Raw genomic sequence first — 25,359 nt, forward strand, 5'->3', positions numbered from 1 at the left:
ATGCGATTGTTACTTGTCACCTATCAGCTAAGCCTGGTTGGTTTTTTTTGGCTTGCTGCATGTGAGCAAGGACTGTTTCATTATCTGAAGAATTGTGAATGGAATTAAAAACTGTACAATTTTCAATGAGCAGCTGTAATTCTGATGTGATGGGGGGAAGCTTATTAATGAAGAAGTTGAAGACAGTTGGGCCTAGGATGAGGTCAGCAGCCGAGTAGTCTTGGTGGAACCCAAACTGAGCATCGGCGAGCAAGTTAATTGTAAGTGCCGCTTGATAGCACTGCTGATGACTTCGTCTCTCACTTTAATGATGATTGAGAGTAGGCTGATGATAGTTAGTTGTAGTTGCATTTTGAAGTGTTAGATTTTGTACAAAAATCGGCAATTGTTTTGCACATAAGCTGTAACCACATCCTTGTGTCAATACTATAAAATGAATCAATTTTTTGTCTTTGTTTCTCTAACAAAATGGACGGCTTAATTTGGGTGCTGTTTCTTGCTTTTAACATCATTGTTTTGACTGGGCAAGGATGTAAGTCTAATATCTACAAATAACTACCAACTTGTTATTTTAAAACTGGATTCCCTTCTTTTACTTTTTAGCTTTGACGAAAGGTCTCCACCTAAAATGTAAAATGTTACTGAAGCAATGATAAATCCCTTGTAGATTTACAGCATTTTCTGTCTTAATTCTGATTTCTAACATTTGTAGATTTTTTCAGAGCTCTCATTTTTAGACATACTACATTTTAGCAAATTATTATCTTCTGCTGTAGGTGTCTGTACAGAAATTCTCGGGGGCCGTGAGGTTAAACCCCATTCTAGACCATACATGGTGTCTATCCAGATGAACAAACACCACATTTGTGGAGGAGCTTTGATTGCACAGAGATGGGTACTGACTGCAGCACACTGCAAATAGTAAGTCAATATAATCTTCTTGCTGTATAAAATAATTAAGAAGGAATATTATAGATTATAATTTCGGTTTAAATTTGTTAATGTCACTTAAAATAGAAGTCACTTAAAAACTTAGAAGTTTTTGGCACGTCAGTAACATAAAATAAATTAAAGACATAATGATTTCAGATGTTATGTCCTCTATTCATTTTAGAAATCTACTGAAATCTATAGATTCCACCATTTAAAGCGTGCATATTTAAAATGAACAGTTGCTTATATTGTCCAAAAAGCATTGACGATCAACAATTTGCATTAATATCAATTTCACAGTTGCTGGTTATAGCAGAAATAGCTGTATTAAAGGTCTCTGACAATTTAATGAATTGTATCTTTTTTCACTGATCATGATGGAACTTTTTTATTTTAATTGAACTCAGATTTTATCAAATTAAATTGGGTGGATTCTGTGAATGACAGGACTGAAAATGTAACCGCTCTCTTGCTTTGTTCAAGAATTTCTTCATTGAGGACTCTCTGCCACTCAACATTAACTTACAGGCAGGATATTGTTTGAATTTGTCTTGTTTCAGTAAAACTTTAAGACAATATTAAAAAAACTAGAGAAAATCTCTTTAACAGAAGGACGATACTCTAGCCCATCTGTTATTGAGATGTGACTTGGACCAGTCTGTGAACTAGCCACCAGCCAATCCATATTTACAACCCTTGACCTGTGGGTTGCAAATGTTCTGCTCTTTGGTATCCGGAGAGAGAGGGGGAGAAACTCGATTGCTCCCTTTTTTGGGTGCGGGCGTCACAATTTGTGGTTATCCCACTCCTGGTCCCACCGAGGCAGGCAGCACACAAACTTTATGCCTCCTCCTCACTCCAGTGATTTAAGCCTATAGCCCAGCTCCAATCACGCTTCTGGCTGGTTGCAGGCTCAAAGGGGGCCCAGCGGAATGTGTGGCTAACATGTGTTTCAGCTAACCTGCCACTCTCAAAGGCAGCCTATTCTCCTTAAAGGGGAGGTGCACACTTTACACAGCGGCTGCTGCTGCTGACTGTGTACAAATTGGCTACAAAAAGCAACAAATGAAGCAACTGGGAAGAGAGTGGGTTCCCAGGTTTTCTGATATGGTGCTGGAGACTTTAGCACAAGAGGTGGAAAGGAGAAGTTATGATTTTGCAGGGGGCCCAGGAGGTCCTCAAAAAAAACCCTGAAAAGAGAATTGGAGCAGGTGACCAGGGAGGTCAATTTCTGGAGTCTTACCATGATGACCTAGCAGTAGTGCCGCAAGAAGTTCAATGACCTCACATAGGTGGTCAAGGTCAGTGAATGCATTTTTAAAAGGACATCGCCTACCCACTGCACCAGCAATCTCTCACACTTCTTAATGCACCACAGCCTCATCACTCACCAAGCAGTAATTTATAGCAATCAGGATTCACGCCTAACGGTCAGGGCAGAATTTTCCTGACCCTCTGGAGATGGGGTTGGAGGTGGGCAGTGTGTTGTAAAATAGTGGGGAGCCATGTCGAGATGGCTCCCTGATGTATTAGTGCCTCTGGAGAACTTTCCCAGGGGTGGGCTGGGAACAGGGTCAGCTACCTGCTCCACAGAGGCGGCAGCCAATTGCCCAAATTAAGTCCCCACTTCAGGGTCATTTGGCGCTGACGCTGGTAGTTTACTGCCATCACAGCAGCTCATGCCCACCCCCGTGCTGCATGCGGAGGCCACCAGTTCAATCGAGGCGTCCTTCTGGTGGCAGGTCAGAAGGCTATCGAGTCAGAGGCTCCATGCCACAATAACAGGGCTACGGGGTGAAAGGACGTGACTCTGTCCCTGTATAGTCCTCCTGAGGAGTTTCCCCTCCAATTCGATGGCCCTACCAGCTTTGGGCCTCTTTAACTGATCACTGCTATGGAGGCAGCCAAGGGCATCTCCATGTTGAGGCACCCTCACACTCACCTGCCTGGCTTGGCAGTGCCAACCTCTTCTGGTGGGGCTGCCAACCTGACATCACTGGGAACCCTGTAACTGGGTCAGCAGCCTTGGGAGCCCACCCACTATCCTTAATAGGATGGCAAGTACAGAAGGTTGTGCCGGCAAGTGAGTTGACAATATGGTGAGGGTCAGGACTGCCGTTTAGGCCCGATGCCAGAGTCCAATGCCCACCAGAAAATGCAGCCCTCAGATACTTAACCTCAATCTCACACACCTTCCAATGCTGTGAATGTTACATCCACTTCTCACTGCTTCCACATACCTCCAGCTATTCATCCATGGTCGACACATCACCAAAATTCATTGCAACACAATCACTGACATTCTTCCTTCTCTCTTGCAGAACAGGTGGCCCATGACAGGAGGAAGTAGAGCAGAACTGGCAGGGGAAAGGCATACTTGCATCTCCTGAGGGCTCTGGAGGAGACTGAGCTCAGCATCATGGGACCAGCTGTGACAGATCCTGTTGCAACCGATGTTGCTGACAGCAATCAGTATGACAGTATATTCCTGCCTCATGGCCCTTCTCAAATCCCACTTCTCCCTCATCCTGCTATTTGACATGAAGTGAGAGCAGCAGATGGTCCATGAATCTTTTTCTTTCCTCCTCAACCACTTCCCTCAGCCCAATCCCACCTTCTGCATTTCTAAATTTAGATCTCCAGGAACTGCGGCTTTTAGCCACGAAAGCCTCATCATGAGGTGTGAGAGCTACAGCAGTGACCATCACTTGATCAGACAATCGCACCCACAAGCTCAGATACTAACACAGTGCATACCTCAGAGAATAGTAGAGTCGAGATCACACGTGGTGAGTCACCAGGCACGAATGGACTGCAGACAAGCTAAGGGGAAAGGATAGCTTGTCTGCCAGCCCACTGCAGAGTGAGGCCGCATATGAGTTCTGCTTCAATGGACTTAGATAAGAACCTCAATGGAGCAATGAGCATGCACACCAAGATGCTGGGTGCATTGACTGGCCCGTCAGACAGCCTTTTGTCACTGTCAAGGAGCATGGAAGAGTCAGGTTCCAAACTTGCACAAGGCTTTGCAAGAGCTTGGAGCTCATCCTTTCCACCATGAACGTGGTGATCAACTTCATGGCAGCACTTGCGAAACCAGTCGTGATGCAGTGTCTAGTAACCACTGTCTCAGCTTCCACTGGAGCACAGGCAAAAGCCAACTGACTGAGGTCCTGAGATTCATGCTTGCCCTCATGCAGGGTCAGACAGATCTCAGTGTTGAAAGGACCATGCAGGCTCTTCTTTTTTAGAAATAGGACCAGGAGTAGATCATACGGCCCATCGAGCCTGCTCCGTTATTCAATATGATCAAGGCTAATCTTGGACTTCAACTCCACTTTCCCGCCTTCACCCCATATCCCTTGATTCCCTGAGAGATCAAAAATCTGTCTATCCCAGCCTTAAATATATTCAACGATGGAGCATCCACAACCTTCTGGGGTAGAGAATTCCAAAGATTCACAACCTTTTGAGAGAAGAAATTTCTCCTCATCTCACTCCTCGATGATCATCCCCTTATCCTGAGACTATGCCCCCATGCTTTAGATTCCCCTGCCAGTGTCTCACAGCATTCCAGTAATATGTTCCTGATGACGAGGATTTCTGAGGCGCTGTCCCGGGGGAGAGCCAGTGGCTCCATGGTGCACAAGCTTGCTGTCCTCTCTCAGGAGGAGAACATTCGTGGTCCCATCACTGCCGCTCCACCACTGCCCTTGTTAGTACTTCTCAGCCAGTCAGTCCAGACTGCTGCCACCCATGCCGAAGTGGGGCAGTGCAGTCTGAACCCAGCCCTCAAAATCCAGAGCAGCTTGAGGCCTTCCTGCAAAGCCATCTATAATCTCCCCAGTGAAAGTCAACAGCCTTCCACCAGCCATGCTGCAGCCACTGGGATAGCACTGCATAGTAGCACTGGGACAAGCAAAGGCACCTGCAAGATGGGCACTAAGGGAAGGCACAAGGATAAACAATTGTTTTTTTGCATAGTATTGGAAATGTTGATGGATAAAGTTGTTATGGATTTTTTTTGTTGGTGGCTTTTATTTCAGGATTTTGGCCAAGAGGATACTGTGATGGTCAGGAGCAGATTGAAAGGTGGGGATTTGTGGGGCAATGGTAATAAAGGGATAAAGTCTTGGTGGAACTGGCGTCTCAGTAGGCCGTTACAGTCAGCCTTTTTAAAAATTCATTTCATGGGATGTGAGCATCGCTGGCAAGGCCAGCATTTGTTGCCCATCCCTGACTGCCCTTGAGAATGTGGTGGTAAACCGCCTTCTTGAACCACTGCAGTCCATATGAGGTAGGTACACCCACAGTGCTGTTAGGAAGGGAGTTCCAGATTTTTGACCCAGCAACAGTGAAGGAACGGCGATATAGTTCCAACTCAGGATGGTCTGTGACTGGGAGGGGAGCTTGTAGATGGTGGTGTTCCCATGTGTCAGCTGCCCTTGTCCATCTAGCTGGTAGAGGTTGTGGGTTTGGAAGGTGCTGTCGAAGGAGGCTTGGCGAGGGTGCAGCAGTGCATCTTGTAGATGGAACACACTGCTGTCACTGTGCACTGGTGGTGGAGATAGAGATAGTTTAAAGCTATGGATGGGGTGCCAATCAAGCTTTGTCCTGGATGGTGTTGATCTTCTTGAGTGTTGATGGTGCTGTACTAATCCAGGCAAGTGGAAAGTATTCCATCACACTCCTGTAGATGGTGGACAGGCTTTGGGGTGTCAGGTGGTGAGTTACTTGCTGCAGAATTCCCAGCCTCTGACCTGCTCTTGTAGCCCGTCTTCACATTGAGGGTACCCAACATCGTATGGCACTACCACCATGCGAAAAGGGCTAGATTTCAAACAGATCGAGTAACTCAAAACTGGGTATCCATGAGGTGCAATCTGTGTGTGGAGCTGAAGGACATAGGTGAGATTTTAAATGATTATTTTTCATCTGTGTTCACTATGGTGAAGGACGATGTAGGTGTAGCGATCAGGGAGAGGGATTGTGATATACTTGAACATATTAGCATGGAAAGGGAGGAAATATTAGCTGTTTTAGCAGGCTTAAAAGTGGTTACATCCCCAGGCCCAGATGAGATGTATCCCAGGCTGTTATGTGAGACAGGGAGGAGATAGCAGGGGCTCTGACACAAATTTTCAAATCCACTCTGGCCACAGGAGAGGTACCAGAAGATTGGAGGATAGCGAATGTGGTGCCATTATTCAAGAAGGGTAGCAGGGATAAACCAGTTAATTACAGGCTGGTGAGTCTAACATCAGTGGTAGGGAAACTATTGGAAAAAATTCTGAGCGACAGGATTAATCTCCACTTGGAGAGGCAGGGATTAATCAGGGATAGTCAGCATGGCTTTGTCAGGGGGGGATCGTGTCTAACTAACTTGATTGAATTTTTTGAGGCAGTAACTAGATGTAGTTGAGGGTAAAGTGGTTGATGTAGTCTACATGGAGTTCAGTAAGGTTTTTGATAAGGTCCTGCATAGGAGATTGGTTAAGAAAGTAAGAGTCCATGGGATCCAGGGCAATTTGGCAAATTGAATCCAAAATTGGCTTAATGGCAGGAAGCAGAGGGTGATGGTCGAGGGTTGTTTTTGCGAGTGGAAGCCTGTGGCCAGTGGTGTAACACAGGGATCGGTGCTGGGACCCTTGCTTTTTGTCGTGTACATTAATGATTCAGACGTGAATATAGGAGGTATGATCAGTAAGTTCGCAGATGACACTGAAATTGGTGGTGTCGTAAATAGTGAGGGAGAAAGCTTTAGATTACAGGACGATATAGATCTGGTAAGATGGACGGAGCAGTGGCAAATGGAATTTAATCCTGAGAAGTGTGAGGTGATGCATTTTGGGAGGATTAACAAGGCAATGGAATATACAATGGATGGTAGGACCCTAAGAAGTACAGAGGATCAGAGCGACCTTGGTGTACTTGTCCATAGATCACTGAAGGCAGCAGCACAGGTAGATAAGGTGGTTCGGAAGGCATATACGATACTTGCCTTTATTAGCCGAGGCATAGAATATAAGAGCAGGGAGGTTATGATGGAGCTGTATAACATGCTAGTTAGGCCACAGCTGGAGTACTGTGTACAGTTCTGGGCACCACACTATAGGAAGGATGTGATTGCACTGGAGAGGGTGTAGAGGAGATTCATCAGGATGTTGCTTTGGCTGGAGCATTTCAGCTATGAAGAGAGACTGAAAAGGCGAGGGTTGTTTTCCTTAGAGCAGAGAAGGCTGAGGGGGGACATGATTGAGGTATCCAAAATTATGAGGGGCATTGATAGATTAGATAGGAAGAAAGGTTTTCCCTTAATGGAGGGGTCAATAAGCAGGGGGCATAGCTTTACGGTATGGGGGCAGGAGGTTTAGAGGGGATTTGAGGAAAAAAATTTTCACTCAAGAGGGTGGTTGGAATCTGGATCGCACTGCCTGAAGGGGTGGTAGAGGCAGGAACCCTCACAACATTTAAGAAGTATTTAGATGAGCACTTGAGATGCCATAGCATACAAGGCTACGGGCCAAATGCTGGAAAATGGGATTAGAATAGTTAGGTGCTTGATGGCCGGCACAGACACGATGGGCCGAAGGGCCTGTTTCTGTGCTTTATAACTCTATGACTCAGTCCCAGGACATCATTGCAGGAGTTCCTCACGGTAGTGTCCTTAGCCCAACCATCTTCAGTTCCTTCATCAATATCCTTCCTTCCATCATAAGGTCAGAAGTGAGGATGTTCGCTGATTATTGCACAATATTCAGCATGATTTGCGATTCCTCAGATACTGAAGCAGCCCATCTCCATATGCAGCAAGACCTGGACAACATCCAGGCTTGGCTGAAAAGTGGCAAGTAATGTTTGCGCCACGCAAGTGCCAGTCAATGACCATCTCAAACAAGAGAGAATCTAGCCATCTCCCCTTGACATACAATGGCATTACCAGCCCTAAATCACCCACTATCAACATCCTGGGTGTTATCATCGACCAGAAACTGAACTGAACCAGACATATAAATGCTGTGGCTACAAGAGCAGGTCAGAGGCTGGGAATTCTGTGGCTAATAACTCACCTCCTGACTCCACAATGCTGTCGACAATCTACAAGGCACAAGTCAGGAGTGTGATGGAATACTCTCCATTTGTCTGGTTGGGTGCAGCTCCAACAAAACTCAAGAAGCTCGACACCATCCCGGACAAAGCAGCCCGCTTGATTGGCATCCCATCCACCACCTGAAACATTCACACCCTCCACCACTCACGCACAGTGGCAGCAGTGTGTACCATCTACAATAATATAAAAGCAAAATACTGCGGATGCTGGAAATCTGAAATAAGAACAAGAAATGCTGGAACCACTCAGCAGGTCTGGCAGCATCTGTGGAAAGAGAAGCAGAGTTAACATTTCGGGTCAGTGACCCTTCATCTGAACTGATAAATATTAGAAAAGTCACAGGTTATAAGCAAGTGAGGTGGGGGTGGGGCAAGAGATAACAAAGGAGAAGGTGCAGATTGGACCAGGCCACATAGCTGACCAAAAGGTCACGGAGCAAAGGCAAACAATATGTTAATGGTGTGTTGAAAGACAAAGCATTAGTACAGATTAGGTGTTAATACACTGAGTATTGAACAGCAGCAAGTGCAAACCTGAAAAAAAAAGTGGGTAAGCAAACTGAACAAACTGAGATGAAATGAAATAAATGCAAAAAAAAAAGATTGTAAAAAATGTAAAAAAGAATGTAAAAAAAAAAGGAAGAAAAAATAACTAAAAATGAAAGTAAAATGGGGAGCTGTCATGCTCTGAAATTATTGAACTCAATGTTCAGTCCGGCAGGCTGTAGTGTGCCTAATCGGTAAATGAGATGCTGTTCTTCGAGCTTGCGTTGATGTTCACTGGAACACTGCAGCAATCCCAGGACAGAGATGTGAGCATGAGAGCAGGGGGGAGTGTTGAAATGGCAAGCAACCGGAAGCTCAGGGTCCTGCTTGCGGACTGAGCGGAGATGTTCCGCAAAGCGGTCACCCAGTCTGCGCTTGCTCTCCCCAATGTAGAGGAGACCACACTGTTAGCAGTGAATACAGTATACTACATTGAAAGAAGTACAAGTAAATCGCTGTTTCACCTGAAAGGAGTGTTTGGGGCCTTGGATAGTGAGGAGAGAGGAGGTAAATGTGCAGGTATTGCACCTCCTGCGATTGCAGGGGAAGGTGCCATGGGACGGGGACGAGGTGGTGGGGGTAATGGAGGAGTGGACCAGGGTGTCGCGGAGGGAACGATCCCTTCGGAATGCTGACAGGGGAAGGGAGGGGAAGATGCACTACAAGATGCACTGCAGCAATGCATCAAGGCTCCTTAGACAGCACCTTCCAAACCCACGACCTCTACTACCTAAAAGGACAAGGGCAGCAGTTGCAAGGGAACACCACCACCTGCAAGTCCCCCTCCAAGCCAGATACCATCCTGACTTGGAACTATATCACCTTCCTTCACTGTCGCTGGTCACATTCCTGGAACTCCCTTCTTAACAGCACTGTGGATGTACCTACACCACTAGGACTGCAGCATTTCAAGAAGGCAGCTCACCACCATCTTCTTAAGGGCTATTAGGGATGGGCAATAAATGCTGGCCTGGACAGCGACACTCACATCCCCCGAACGAATAAAAAAAAAATCTGTCCTCTTCTGTAATGTGCCAGTTTCCCTTTAAATAGAAGAGCTGTTGGGATTGGACTTGATGATACCTTCCCTCTCCCAGAAAGACAGAGGAATGAGTGGAGCTGCAAGGTGTGTTTTTCTGAGGGGTGCTGTGCAGGAGAATGGTGGGCAAGCCACAACGTGGAGCTTGGTACCTGAATGTGTTATGCCACTCACCTTTCCCACCCTCCTGACATCCTGGATCCTCTTAGTGCCCTGTCTCCAGGTTGGAGGGGCTACATTTATGCTGCTCACTTTCTCGGCTACTTTCATCCATGTCTGCTTGGTGGAGACGTTGTCCTCTTCCTCCTGTCCCTGGGAGAGCTCACCTCACTGAAGGACCTCCAGGTAAGAGTGAGAGACTCGGGGAATAACCTTCCCAGGGCTCTTCTTCATTCTTGTGGTTAACTCAGAAATCCATGTGATTGGTCAGCCTTTGTAACCTATGCCATGGTCCCTTTAATCAGAAATCTTTCCTTTGACAGAATGGACATGTCATGCTGTCCGCCTTCCCTAATTGTTTGGGCAGCCCAGAGGGGGGATGCTAATGCCTTTGCTCTGGCAAAGAGCCTCAGCAAAGCCTGCTCATTAGGACATGGGTTCTCAACCTGAAAATGGTCCCGTCATTCCAGTATGGACTAAGTCCATTTGATTCCACCCAGTCATTCCTTCAGGGATGTAGTGGTATGCTTCCTGCCTTGTTAGAATCCAAGGAGGCTGGCCACCTCACTAAGAATGTATTTATGTTGCCCAAGTGTTGCACTAATCTGCAACTTGAAGGGTTTATTGCTAAACACAAGAACACAAGAAATAGGAGCAGGAGTAGGCCATGTGGCCCATCGAGCCTGCTCCGCCATTCAAAATGATCATGGCTGATCTTAGGATTCAACTCCACCTTCCCACCCACTCCATACCCCTTGATTCCCTAAGAGACCAAAAAAATGTCTATCCCAGCCTTAAGTGCATTCCACAACCCTCTAGGGTAGAGAATTCCAAAGTTTCACAACCCTTTGAGTGAAGTAATTTCTCCTCAGCTCAGTCCTAAATGATCAGCCCCTTATCCTGAGACTGTGCCTCCGTGTTTTAGATTCCTGGAGTAGCAGAAACAATCTCTCAGTGTCTACACTATCCAGTCCCTTTAGAATCTTATATGTTTCAATAAGATCACCTCTCATTCCTCTAAACTACAGGGAATATAGGTCCAATTTACTCAGCCTCTCATAATAGGACAACCCCCTCATCCAAGGGACCAATTTAGTGAGCCTTCGCTGTACCACTTGCAATGCAGTATATCCTTTCTTAAATGTGGAGACCAAAACTGCACACAGTATTCCAGAGGTGGTCTCATCAAAACCCTGTACAATTGTAACAAGACTTCTTATTCCTGTACTCCAATCCCCTTTCAATAAAGGTCAACATGCCATTTGCCTTCCTAATTGCTTGTACCTGCATGTTAACATTTTGCATTCCTTGTACAAGTACACCCAAGTCTCTTTGAATATAGACACAAGTTGCATGCCTTTTAAAAAATATTCTGCTTTTTTATTCTTCCAACCAAAGTGCATAACTTCACACTTCCCTACATTACATTCCATCTGCCTCCTTGTTGCCCACTCACTTAACCTGTCTATATCTCTTTGCAGCCTCTCTGTGTCCTCCTCACAGCTTACCTTTCCATCTACCTTTGTATTGTCAGCAAACTTAGATACATTACTCTCTGTCTCTTCATCTAAGCCATTAATATAGATTGTAAATAGCTGAGGCCCTGTTGGCAGGCATGCAGGAGCAGAGGGCCAAGGGGGTATATGTGCACAATTCATTGAAGTTAGCAGAACAGGTTGAGAGCATAGTTAATAAAGCATATAGAATCCTAAGCTTCATTAATAGGGGCTAGAGTATATAAGCAAAGAACTGTTAAACTTGTATAGAATACTGGTTCTGCCTCAACTGAAATATTGTGTCCAGTTCTGGGCACCACACTTTAGGAAAGATGTGAAGGCAGTAGAGTGCAGACAAGATTCACAAGAATGGTTCCAGGGATGAGGAATTTCATCGGCTGGAGAAGTTGGGGCTGTTTGCCTTGGAAAAGAGAAGGTTGAAAGGAGATTTGATAGAAGTGTTCAAAATCATGAGGTGTCTGGATAGAGTAGATAGGGAAAAACTATTGTCATTGGTGGAAGGATCGAGAACAAGAGAGCACAGATTTACGGTAATTGGCAAAGGAAGCAATGACGACATGAGGAAAAACTTTTTCATGCAGCGAGTGGTTAGGATCTGGAATGCACTGCCTGAGAGTGTGGTGGAGGCAGGTTTAATCGAGGCATTCAAGAGGGAATTGGATTGTTATCTGAAAAGGAAGAATGTTCAGGGTTACGGGGAGAAGGCAGGGGAGTGGCACTAGGTAAATTGCTCTTTTGGAGAACCAGTGCAGACACGACAGGTCGAACGGCCTCCTTCTGAGCTGTAACAGTTCTGTGATTCTGTGATTTAGTCAAGCAGTTTTCCAACAGTTTTGACATCTATATTTAGTGGCTTGTTAGTTGCCTGAGAAGAGTTAAAGATTATTAATTGATTCATTGCTGCTTTTTCCCTGTCACTAAAAAAAATCACATTCTCGCAATTTCATTAGCTAACATTTCAGTGAAGACAAATCTCAAGGCCCTTGTATTTCAGAAGCTTTTTACAATTGAATTATTTATCTTGTAATCATTCTAGCATCTGGAAAAATAAAAAGATTGAAGTGGTACTTGGAGCTCATTCACTTTCTAAGAGGCAAGAAGAAAAACAACAGGTGTTGGAAGTCACAAAGTGTTTCTCTCATCAACAATTTAATTGGAAGAGAAAAGATAATGACATCATGCTGGTTAAGGTACCTTTAGTTTGATTAGACAAGTGACTGTGGAGATTTAGTGCTCACACATCAAAGTACCAAAATTTCAAGTATGAGACTTCAGCTTGATTCACAGAGGCAGGATTTTAACTCCCCCTACCCAGTGGAAACTGACGGTTAAAATGGAACACGACATTTGATAACTAATTTCCCACCTTGATCTGGCCGACCGCAAGACTGACAAGGCCACCCTCCCAAGCTTGTGGGGGCCTCTTTAAATGGGCAAATTATCTGCCATTTTAATCTGAGGCCTGAGTGGGTGGGAAGTGCTCACTTTCCCACCAGGCCAAACCTGCCAGGAACAGTCACCAGGGCCAGAAGAGCTGTTAAATATTTTACAGGTTTCCTTGTGGACTAGAAGCAGCAGGAGTGCACCTCTGTGCTCCACAATGAAACCTTGGGCCTCCCCTGATTGGTATTCTCCTCCTAACCCATTTACTTTGAGATAGGCACTGTCTCCCTGGGTCCCTGGTGCTGGTCTCCTAACAGCTAGACCAGGTTTCCTCCTGAGTACCCAGCAACTTTGATTTTGAACGTTGACAAATGCCATTTTAATCATGCACATCAGTTAAATTGGTTGAGCCTGTCCACTGTCGCACCTAGACAGGTATGGTGGCAGGCTTTGCTGAGTTCCTGTCCAGGGTTAAAATCAATGCCATAGTCTCAATAGATCGATGGGTCCTTGGAATCTAAGGGAATCAAGGGATATGGCGATCGGGCAAGAAAGTGGAGTTGAGGTCAAAGATCAGCCCCAATCTTACTTAATGGCAGAGCAGACTCAAGGGATCATGTGGCCTACTCTTGCTCCTAGTTCCTTGGCTGAGATTTAATTCTGGCGATGGGGGACTCGACTTCCGGAAAAAGCGATGTCGAGATCCTTGCGTTGCCTCTTCTCCAGAAGGCCCGCCAAATCTAGTGCCAATTAGGTACTTAAGTGGACAGCTGTGGGCCTTCCACAGGATCAAGGACCCCATCACTGTAAGTACCACACTTGAAGAGCTGCTGGCTAATCAGCAGAGGCGGTGGCTGCTGCTGGAGGAGCACCTACTGGAGGCCGAGGAGGGTCACTGGACCCAGGCAGGTCAGGGAAGGAGGGGTCTCATGGGATGGGGGTCGTGTGGGAGTTGGGGGTTTGGGGGGGTTGGTAGCAAAGATGGGGACTAGCTGTCAATGGGCACCCCCTCCTTCCCAATGCTGGGTTCCTCGTTCAGGCACTGTGCCTTTTAACAAGGGATCCCCCTCCCCCCACCCCGACCCCACCAGAGCCGAGAAGCACCTGCACAGTTTTTCATGCTGTGCTTCCCGTGCGGTGACAGGGTTGCCCGCCACACGGCTAAGTGTGGCTGCGATGGGAAGAGGCCCTTAACTGAAGTTAATTGCCCAGTTAAGGGCCTCAATTGGTGCTGAGGTGAGAAGGTCATTCACAGGCCTTCTCACCTCGGACTAGATTTTGGCAGAGGTGGGATGGTGGCAGGAAACCACCCACCACCTCTCACTCTGCCCCCATTCTCTCTCTCTCTCTTTCTTTCTGCTACCTCTCTCTTTCAGCCCTCTCCCTCTCAGTCCCTCTCGCTCTCTTTCTGCCCTCCTCTGTCTCTCAGCCCTCTCTCTCTCTGCCCTCTCTCTCTCTCTCTCTCGCTGTCGTCTTTATTGCAGGAGGATTTGAGTACAGGAGTAGTGAAGTCTTGCTTCAGTTGTACAGAACCTTGGTTAGACCGATCCTGGAGTACTGTGTGCCATTTTGGTCCCCTTACCTTAGGAAGGAGGGAGTGCAACAAAGATTCACTCGACTTGTTCCCCAGATGGCGGGACTGTCCTGTGAAGAGAGATTAGGGAAACTGGGCTTGTATTCTCCAGACTTTTGAAGAATGAGAGGTGATCTCATTAAAACCTACAAAATACTTAAAAGGGATAGACAGGGTAGATGCAGCTAAGATGATTGCCCTGGTTGGGGAGTCCAGAACCAGGGAACACAATTTCAGAATAAAGGGGAAGCCACTTAAGACAGAGATGAGGAGAAATTTCTTTGCTCAGAGGGTTGTGAATCTTTGGAATTCTCTACCCCAGAGGGCTGTGGAAACTCAGTCATGAGTATGTTGAAAGTAGAGTTTGACAGATTTCTATATACAAATGACAAAAGGGATATGAGGATAGTGTGGGAAAAAGGCATTGAATTGGATGATCAGCCATGATCATATTGAATGGCGGGGCAGGCTCGATAGGCTGAATGGCCTACTCCTGCTCCTATGTTCCCTCTCTCTCTCTGCCTTCCCCTCTTTCTCTCACTGCCCTCTCCGCCACCAAACCCGCCACTGGGGAGAGCATAAAATTCCCACCCCTTTATGTTCTTATATCTGAAGTGACAGGGTCATATGTTTAAGGGAAAATAGGGCAATAGAGAAACTCACCTTAAAACTCTGAAGGGGATAAACAATAATCTGAGGAGATAATGGGTGAGTAGAATGGCAGCAGATAGGAAAATGAACGTGATATTTAATGGGTATTGCCATGTTCATAATTTACAGCTGGAATTGATCTTTTCAAAATATTTTTTCTAAACATTCTTGCACTTTTTAGGAAAATATTTCACAATTTGCCAAGCAAAATATTTACTCTGCCTTCAGCAGCTGGTATGCTGAGCAGCAATTATCACTCATGTAACCTTTCACGTAGAAAGCATTCCAGTCAGTCACTGTTTGATTATGTAAACAAATACTGAACCTTAGTTAAGCACAGTGAGAAAAGTTATGGTGAAAATGCATTCAATGGGAGGAATCTACATTTACTATTATCTTTTAGCTAAGTGCAATAAGTCTAATAAATGAATCACTGGCTAGCAAGATTACACACATACAAACATAGAATTAGGATCAGGAGTAGGCCACTCGGCCCCTCAAGCTTGCTCCGCCATTCAATAAGTTCATGGTTGATCTGATTGTGACCTCAACTCCGCATTCCCACCTACCCCCAATAACCTTTCACTCCCTTTCTTATCAAGAATCTATCTACCTCTGCCTTACAAAATATTCAAAGACTCTACTTCTACTGCCTTTTGAGGAAGAGAATTCCAAAGACTCACGACCCTCTGAGAGAAAAAGTTTCTCCTCACCTCTGTCTTAAATGGACGACCCCTTATTTTTAAACAGTGACCTCTAGTTCTAGATTCTCCCAGAAGGGGAAACATCCTTTCCACATCCACCCTGTCAAGACCCTTCAGGATTTTACATGTTTCAGTCAAGTCGCCTCTTACTTTTCTAAACTCCAGTGGATACAAGCCTAGCCTGTCCAACCTTTCCTCATAAGACAACCCACCTATTCCTGGTATTAGTCTAGTAAACTTTCTCTGAACTGCTTCCAACGCATTTACATCCTTCTTTAAATAAGGAGACCAGTACTGTACACAGTACTCCAGATGTGGTCTCACCAATTCCCTGTATAACTGAAGCATAACCTCCTTACCTTTGTATTCAATTCCCCTCACAATAAATGATAACATTCTATTAGCTTTCCTAATTACTTGCTGTACCTGCACACTAACCTTTTGTGATTCATGCACTAGGACATCCAGATCCCTCTGCATCTCAGAGTTCTGCAATCTCTCACCATTGAGATAATATGCTTCTTTTTATTCTTCCTGCCAAAATGGACAATTTCACATTTTCCCGCATTATACTCCATTTGCCAGATCTTTGCCCACTCACTTAACCTATCTATAATCCCTTTGTAGCCTCCTTATGTCCTCTTCAACTTAGTTTCCTACCTATCTTTATGTCATCAGCAAATTTAGCAACCATACCTTCAGTCCCTTCATCCAAATCATTGATATAAATTGTAAAAAGTTGAGGCCCCAGCACTGATCCCTGTGGCACATCACTCATTACATCTCGCCAACCAGAAAATGACCCATTTATGCCTAATCTCTGTTTCCTGTTAGCTAGTCAATCTTCTATCCATGCCAATATGTGATCCCCTACACCATCAATTTTTATTTTCCACAGTAACATTTGATGTGGCACCTTATCAAATTCCTTCTGCAGTAAATCCACCAGTTCCCCTTTATCCACAGGACATGTTAATTTGAACTCCAATAAATTGGTTAAACATGATTTCCCTTTCACAAAACCATGTTGACTCTGCCTGATTACCTTGAATTTTTCTAAATGCCCTGCTATAATATCTTTAATAATAGCTTCAAACATTTTCCCTAAGACAGATGTTAAGCCAACTCGCCTGTAGTTTCCTGCTTTCTGTCTCCCTTTTTGAATAAAGGAGTTACACTCGCTATTTTCCAGTAGCAGAACCTTCCCTGAATCTAGGGAATTTTTGAAAATTAAAACCAACGCATCATGTATCTCACCAGCCACTTCTTTTAGGACCCTGGGATGAAGTCCATCATGACCTGGGGGCTTGTCTGCCCGCAGCTCCAATAATTTGCTCAGTACCACTTGCCTGGTTTTGTAATTTTCTTGAGTTCCTCCCTCCCTTCCATTTCCTGATTTACAGCTGTTTCTGGGATGTTACTTGTATCCTCTATTGTGAAGACTGATGCAAAATATCTGTTCAATTCATCAGCCATCTCCTTATTATCTCTTATTAATTTCCCAGACTCACTTTCTATAGGACAAACACTCACTTTGTTCACTCTTTTCTTTTTAAAATATCTATAGTAACTTACTTTTTGTTTTTATATTTCCAGCTAGCTTTCTCTCATACTCTACTTTTTCCCTCCTTATCAATCTTTTAGTCATTCTTTGCTGTTTTTTATATTCTGTCCAATCTTCTATCCTGTCACCCATCTTTCCTCAATTATATGCTTTTTGTTTAAGTTTGATACTATTATTCAGAACAAATTTACTTCCAACTGATGTTGCCAAGTGAATAATGTCAAATCTTAAACAAGCACAGTGCTGCAGGTTTTGTCAATAATAACTGATATCAGTTCTCTTGGTACTTAGTTTTTATTTTGCATTAAAACTAATAATCCAGTCTATTTTCTCTTAATTTGAGACAGTTGGCCCATGATGCTATTCTGAACACGAACGTATCAACCCTGAAGCTGCCTAAATCAAGAGAAGATGTCAAATCTGGAACCAAGTGCTTTGTCGCAGGATGGGGAAGAACTAATCCTGAAAATGCTGAGCTATCCAATACCTTGAGGGAAGTAAAGGTAGCCGTCATTGACAGGAAACGCTGCAATAGTAAAGCATACTACAACTATAATCCCTACATAACAAAGGACATGCTATGTGCTGGTGATAAAAAAGGTAGAAAGGATTCATGTCTGGTAAGTTAAAAAAAATCCTTTGCCTTCTGTTTTCTTGAATTCAAAGTGTAATTAATACTCCTGACTGTGGTTGCACTGCTGTAACTGTTATTAACACACTGGTAGAGAGAACCAATCAACAGGTACCACAAAGATTTTATTCTGAAGATAAATTAATCTCTGAGTTGTGTTATGACCAGGTGAAGGCTGAAAGGAAACCCTAGACCTCTCTCACCTATGTGTCTTCAGTGGGTTCAGAGGATTGTGAGAAAGAGATGGGAGCAGGCAGACAGGAGAGGCTGTGGCGAGCCAGCCAGGAGAGATCTTCTCAGTCCAGGAACATTCTGCTTTCTGCCCAAACTGTTTGTACAAATTCAAAAACTCAGGTTGCCCAGCAGGTTAGTCATGTGACTAGCTGGTTTGTTCATGTCCGTTTGTGTATTCGGCCATCTTAACAGTCAACCTGGAATGCAAGTTCCCCCACCTTCAATGACTGGTGATCAAAAGTCTATTGTGGGTTGAATGTCAGGGAATGGCTGCTTTGAGCTTCCAAACACTGTCTGTTAATATGCAAATGTTTGTTCCAGCCATGGCTGATCTGTTTAACAAGTCCTTTCTTCACTCCAGTAATAGTTTAAAATCAATGTTTGTGACAAAATTAATGTGCTTCATTCTTGGCAGGTGGGGGCCTAGCATGACTGTTGTGATTAACTACTGTTAAAACAATGCTGCCAAGTTAAATAGTCCTACTAAGGTTAAATTTTTTTACCAAAATAAGCCAACATATATATGGGCGGCACAGTGGCGCAGTGGTTAGCACCGCAGCCTCACAGCTCCAAGGACCCGGGTTCGATTCCGGGTACTGCCTGTGTGGAGTTTGCAAGTTCTCCCTGTGTCTGCGTGGGTTTTCTCCGGGTGCTCCGGTTTCCTCCCACAAGCCAAAAGACTTCCAGGTTGATAGGTAAATTGGCCATTATAAATTGTCACTAGTATAGGTAGGTGGTCGGGAAATATAGGGACAGGTGGGGATGTTTGGTTGGAATATGGGATTAGTGTAGGATTAGTATAAATGGGTGGTTGATGTTCGGCACAGACTCGGTGGGCCGAAGGGCCTGTTTCAGTGCTGTATCTCTAATCTAATATCAGCAAGTTGATGTGTTATAAAAACAGACAATGCTAAAAATGGACTGCATCTGAAAATTAAGGATGTTAGTAGCTTGGGTGGGATCCATCATCAGATGTGTTGGTTTTAAAAGAGCATGGCAAAAAAGAATCTACATAAACAAATGTCAATTGGACTGCAAAATAATTAAACTAAGCCATGTACTGCAGGTCACATTTAGTTTTAACTAGTTATCTCCCATGGCTTTGCATGCATGGTGAAAATGGAAATCTAGCCCCAACTGTGCTATTCAGCTGAAGTTGGGTTACAGGATGTGAGGAATAATTGGACCAAGGTGGGGGGGCGGAGAAGAGGCAGATGCGAGGAGACAGATGGGTGAGGGGAAGAGCAGAATAGTGGGGAGGGGGACAGCAGGAAAGAGTGAAAGGAGAAAGGAAGGGGAGAGCAGGAAAAGGAATGGGAAGAGAGAGGAGGAGTGGGGGAGAAGAAGGGAGAGAAGTACAGGGAGAATGGAAAGTGGAGAGATTGAGAGGCAATAGAGATAGTGGCTCTGAATGGTGGCCAAGGTGGGAGTTTAGCCAAAGCCTGGTAAATCATCCCAGCCAATGGGGAAACTGCTGGATAATCATCTCAGTCCAGAGGAATTACCAGCGCAATTGATCAGTGAGAAGAGTGGAGAATGAAGACTGAAAGCAGTAAAGGTTATAGGCATAGGCCAACAGCACTTCATAATATGGAAATTTGGGTGAGGTTGAACAGGTTCTTGAAACATGCAGCCATTACCCCAACCCTAGAGTTCGACTGCTTCCTCCTTCAAAACTCCCAGGAGCCAACACATGCCCTCCACCTTCCCCCAGCATGCACAGCAGTTTGTTTGCTAAGGTTTTTTGTCTATTGCCTGAGTCTGATGCCCAAGTCTACATTTCCAAGCAGAAACCCCATCATTATTTTTAGGCCTGTCTCCCAATGAAAAGGGGTATTAGCACTCTAAAAAGTCATGGGGAAGAAATTACCGTCCATTCCTGCTGTTGTCGTGACCATCACTATTTTGCCTAGATTCTTGGAAAAGGTAGGCAAGGCCAGTCATACAGGTTCTAATGCCAATTCCAATGCCGTTTCAGGACTCAATTAAGCAAAGCACACTGAGCACAGTCCTCCCAGTATCAGCTGGCAATACAGCTGAAAGAGCAGTCCATGGGTAAGTACTTACTTATTCTTGTGGAACCCAGAGAAGCAGGACTGCATCTCCAGGCTCCACAAATACAACCCGAGCAGCTTCCATTCTGGGTCCTCTCCCCCAAGAATGGACCCCATCTGACATATCTTTTTCTGGGCCTGGAGACCGACCAGGATGCCTGATATTGCTGTGCCCTAGACCATTGAAGAAAGGAGAAAACTGCATTTATATAGAGCCTTGCACAATCTCAGGGTGTCCCAAAGCATTTCACAGTCACAAAGTACTTTTCTGAAATGTAGTCACCATTGTAATGTAGGGAAATGGAGCAGCCAGTATGCGCACAGCAAGGACCCACAAATACCAATAAGATAATGACCAGATAATCTGTTTCTAGTGATGCTGGTTGAGGGGTATGTATTGGCCAAAACAGGGGAGAACTATCTTGCTCTTCTTTGAACAGTGCCATGGGATATTTCACATTCACCTGGGAAGACAGGGCCTGTTTAACATTTCATCCAAAAGACCTCAATCTCTCTGAACATTTTCCCGACCCTGTTTATATTTAACTTAGCCATGCCTTCCACAATAAAATCTAAATCTATATATGACCAGATTTCTGCACATAAAATGTTAGGTCTTTTTTGTTAAACAATTTTTCCCAGGGCGGAAAGGGCTATCACCAGGGGGCATAATTTTAAGGTGATTGGAGGAAGGTTTCGGGGAGATGTCAGAGGTAGGTTCTTTACACAGAGAGTGGTGGGTGCGTGGAATGCGCTGCCAGCGGTGGTGGTAGAAGCAGATACATTAGGGACATTTCAGCGACTCTTGGATAGGTACATGGATGATAGTAGAATGAAGGGTAGGTAGTTACTTAGATCTTAGAGTAGGTTAAAGGTTCGGCACAACATCGTGGGCCGAAGGGCCTGTACTGTGCTGTACTGTTCTATGTTCTATGTTCACTCTCACCCCCACTCCATATAGCTCAAATCTGCATTTTGATGGATACTGAGAAATGTATTAATTAAACCATTTATTAGTGACAGTTATTGTCTGCAGCAATCAGTACCCTAGTGATGCAGTTTATAGATTAAAGGTCATCTCTGTATTTTGTAAATTCTTGCATTGGTGAAATGCATTTGTTAGTAATTCTACCTAACTAATTTCTAACATGAAACACACTGGAAAATTATTTGACGCTTGTTATTATGGGTGAGCAAGTATATTAGGGACATTTAAGCGACTCTTGGATATGTACATGGATGATAGTCGAATGAAGGGTAGGTAGTTAGTTTGATCTTAGAGTAGGTTAAAGGTTCGGCACAACATCGTGGGCCAAAGGACCTGTACTGTGCTGTACTGTTCTATGTTCTATATATCAAAAATTATTTTCTCCATTCTGACTTGTCCAGAATAGGATTAAAATTCTATTGTACACCTCTCCCCCAGGCGGACATATACAATCTAATATATCTTTTGTACTATAAAATAAAGCATGTATGAGAGTCTTTTCAAGGTTATTGCAGTTGTGACTCATTCAAATGCCTAAGAAACTCTGTAGCACACACTGAGAAATACTTTATTCCATGAAAATAATCAGAGTTTAACAAATTCATGAATGCTCTAAAATTTGAGCTACAGCATTTTCTGAAGCACCTGGCACGGTTTAAAGATAGAAAGAATGAACCTGCATTTATATAGTCCTTTATCCTGTGTGGTGCCAATATTTTATATTTTTCCTCTTGACCCTTTATACACGTGCGGCCAAGGTTTGTATATTTTTCTTACTGGGTCTTTACATTTTTGTGTCTGTGGCAACATATTAACAGCGAAAGTGCTGCTGTCATTGGCTGTTGCTCATTGCACATTGTAGTACATAACAAAGTGCAACAAAATTGTAACTTCATGTTGGTAGCATCAGTTAAACTATGGCAATGATGACACTTATGGAGCTAAACTGGAAAACCCCAAAAGCAGCAGCAGGACTTGCAATGCATGATTAACCCGTGCTTGTGGTTTGAAATGCAGGCAGCACACCAACTTTGTGGTTTCTGCATTCAGCCAACACTAAACACACTGTTCATTAGCTTCACGCAGCAGCAGAGGACTCAGATGAAGTCTTGTATCCTGCGGGCTATAGAAGAAATTTGATGGGCATACACAACAAAATGTTTGGTGCATTGGGAAGCCAGTCAAGGAATATGACCCACTTAATCAAGACTTATAATGTTGCAAAGAATTGTAGTAAGCCTGAGTATTGGGAGTGTTTTAGAAATCAGTGAAGGGTGACCAAAAAGTTGATAAAAATGGAAAAAAAATGAAAGTAAACTAGCCAGGAATATAAAAACAGATTGTAAGAGCTTTTACAAGATATAAAAAGCGTAGCTATAGTAAACATGGGTACCTTAGAGGCAGAGACAAGAGAAAATATAATGGGAAATGAGGAAATGGCAGAGATGTTGAACAAATATTTTGTGTCTGTCATCACAAGACACAAAATTCATACCAGAATTAAAGGGTAACTAAGGGGCTAGTAAGAGTAAGGAACTTAAGGTAATTAATACCAGCAGAGAAAATGTATTGGAGAAACTTAAGGGACTAAAATCCAACAAATCCCCAGGACCCAATGGCCTACATCCTAGGGTTCAAAAAGAGATAGCAGCAGAGATGGTTATGATTTTCCAAAGCTCCCTAGATTCTAGAATGGTCTTAGCAGATTTGAAGTTAGCAAATGTAACACCGCTATTCAAGAAAGGAGGGAGAAAGAACCAAGGAACTACAGACTAGTTAGCCTGACATCAGTCATCAGGAATTGCTGGGACCTATTCTTAAGCAAGTCTTAATAATGCACTTAGAAAATCATGGTATGATTAGACAAAGTCAACATGGTTTTACAAAAGGGAAATTGTGTTTGACGAATTTATGAGTTTATTGAGGATGTAACTAGTAGGGTAGTTAAAAGGGAGCCAGTAGATGTAGTATACTTGGATTACCAAAAGGCATTCAATATGGTGTCATACAAAGGTTAATATGCAAGATAAGAGCTCCCGGATTTGAGGTAATATATTAGCATGGAAGGAGGATTGGTTGGCAGGAAGCAGAGAGTAGGGATAAATGGGGCATTTTCAAGTCAGCGGCTTTAACTAATGGAGTGCTACAAGGATCAGTTCTGGGACCTCATCAATTTACCATTTATATTAATGAGTTAGCAAGAGACTGATAGTAATGTATCCAAGTTTGCTGATGATACAAAGCTAGGTGGGGATGCAAGCTGTGAGGAGGGCACAAAAAGGCTGCAAACGGATATAGACAAATTGAGTGGGCAACAAGCATGAGGTGATAGCCAAAGTTCTAATGGCAAAATGAAAAGTAAAAACTTCAGCATAATTACAACCTTGGCAGATTGCTAACATAGAATGTTGTAGATGTACGGAATGCAAAAATTAGAACTTTGGCTATCACCTCATGGCAAATAGAGTATAACATGGGAAAGTGTGAGATTTTCTACTTTGGTAGTAAGAATACAAAAGTAGAATATTTTTTACAAGGTGTGAAACATGTAAATGTTGATATTCAGAGGGACTTGGACGTACTCGTACAAAGAACGTAAAACGTTAGCATGCAGGTACAGCAGGCAGTTAGGAAGGCAAATGGCATGTTGGCCTTTATTGCAAGGAGGCTGGAGTACAGGAACAAGGAAGGCTTGTTATCATTGTATAGAGCTTTGGTGAGATCACACTTGGAGTACTGTGTGCAGTTTTGCGTTCCATTTAAGAAAGGATATACTAGCATTGGAGGCGGTACAGCAAAGATTCACTGGATTGGTCCCTGGGATGAGGGTGTTGTCCTATGTTGAGAGGCTGAGTAAATTGGGACTATATTCTGGAGTTTAGAAGAATAAGAGATGGTCTCATTGAAACATACAAGATTCTGAAAGGGCTTCACAGGTTAGACACTGAGAGGTTGTTTTTCCTGGGCAATCTGGAACACGGGGGTGCAGTCTCAGCATGAAAGGTCGATCATTTAGGACTCAGATGAGGAGAAATTTCGTCACTTACAGGGTTGTGAATCTTTGGAATTCTCTGCACCAGAGGATTGTAGATGCTCCATTGTTGAATATATTGAAGGCGAAAATAGACAGATTTTTGGTTTCTCAGGGAATCAAAGGATATAGGGAGCAGGCAGGAAAGTGGTGTTGAGACAGAAGATCAGTCATGATCGTATTGAATGGGACGGTAGGCTCGTAGAGCCACAAGGTCCACTCCTGCTCTGATTTCTGATGTTCTTACGTTCTTAATCCACATAAGGTGGTTGGGACAGTTGGATAATGGAGCATCTGGCTTGCGGTTACTGGTATCACACTCAAATTAGTTCTTCATGGATAGCCTGGCCAGAAAGTGGTTGTTTCGGTTGACACCTCATTCCTCCAGTTCCTCCTCTTCATCCTCTTGCCTCTGATCGTTACTGTTACCATCACCTTCACAGCCATTGGCAATGCAGTCCTTGCCCTGCTCTGTGGTTGCAGTTGTGGCTGCAGCAGGTGGCAGATTTCAGCGAGGACGTTTTTACTGAAATGCAGACATCTCACATATTGTTCCTCACTGAGGTTCAGGCAGTACAATTTCTCCCTGAACACCCTGAGAGGATATGGCCTCCTGCTGTGAGCCCTTCTCCCACTCCTCCTCCCTCTTCCAGCAGCTTGCCCTGTGCCTGCCCTCTGCTCATTCTCCCAGGCATGTTGTATTCCAAGGGGAATGCCAATTACTGAAGCCATGTGTGGGAGCAACTGGTTTGTGCAGAAACCTTGAAATCAGCATCTGCCACTCCCTATAGACTTTTGCAGGTTGAAACAAGTATAGAAAGTACCAAATGCATGTAGAATTGAAGCAACAGCCAGAAGAAGTTAACCAGCAACTAACCTGTAGGTAGTTGATGATTCCTTTAAAGAGCACTGTTTGGGAGGGGAGGGGTTGCAGACAGGGTCCTTCCTGCTGCCAAACACATATTCAGTTGTGCAAGGTAAAGACAGGGCATTAGCTGGAAGTTTGAGCTCCAAAATGGCACCATTGGCATCTAATCAATTTTGCATGCTGACTGATGTCGAGAATTTTTTTTATTCGTTCATTGGATGTGAATGTCGCTGACTAGCCAAGCATTTATTACCCATCCCTAATTCCCCTTGAGAAGGTGGTAGTGAGCTGCCTTCTAGAACTGCTGAAGTTTTTGGGGTGTAAGAACACCCAAAGTGCTGTTAGGAAGGAAGTTCCAGATTTTGACCCAGTGA

The 25,359-nt window shown here is 44.1% G+C and overlaps 1 protein-coding gene across 1 annotated transcript in view; it reads left to right on the forward strand.

Moving 5' to 3' along the window:
- The first annotated feature begins 437 nt into the window (after positions 1-437).
- LOC137356463 (uncharacterized) overlaps positions 438-25,359 on the forward strand; it is a 109,692-nt gene continuing 84,770 nt past the window's right edge. The window contains exons 1-4 of the mRNA XM_068022599.1: positions 438-532; positions 777-921; positions 12,341-12,494; positions 17,527-17,799. Of these exons, the coding sequence (XP_067878700.1) occupies positions 469-532; positions 777-921; positions 12,341-12,494; positions 17,527-17,799 (636 nt within the window). The 5' untranslated portion in view covers positions 438-468. The remainder of the gene's footprint in view (positions 533-776; positions 922-12,340; positions 12,495-17,526; positions 17,800-25,359) is intronic.

Source organism: Heterodontus francisci, chromosome 1, assembly GCF_036365525.1.
Source record: "Heterodontus francisci isolate sHetFra1 chromosome 1, sHetFra1.hap1, whole genome shotgun sequence".
NCBI lineage: Eukaryota > Metazoa > Chordata > Chondrichthyes > Heterodontiformes > Heterodontidae > Heterodontus > Heterodontus francisci.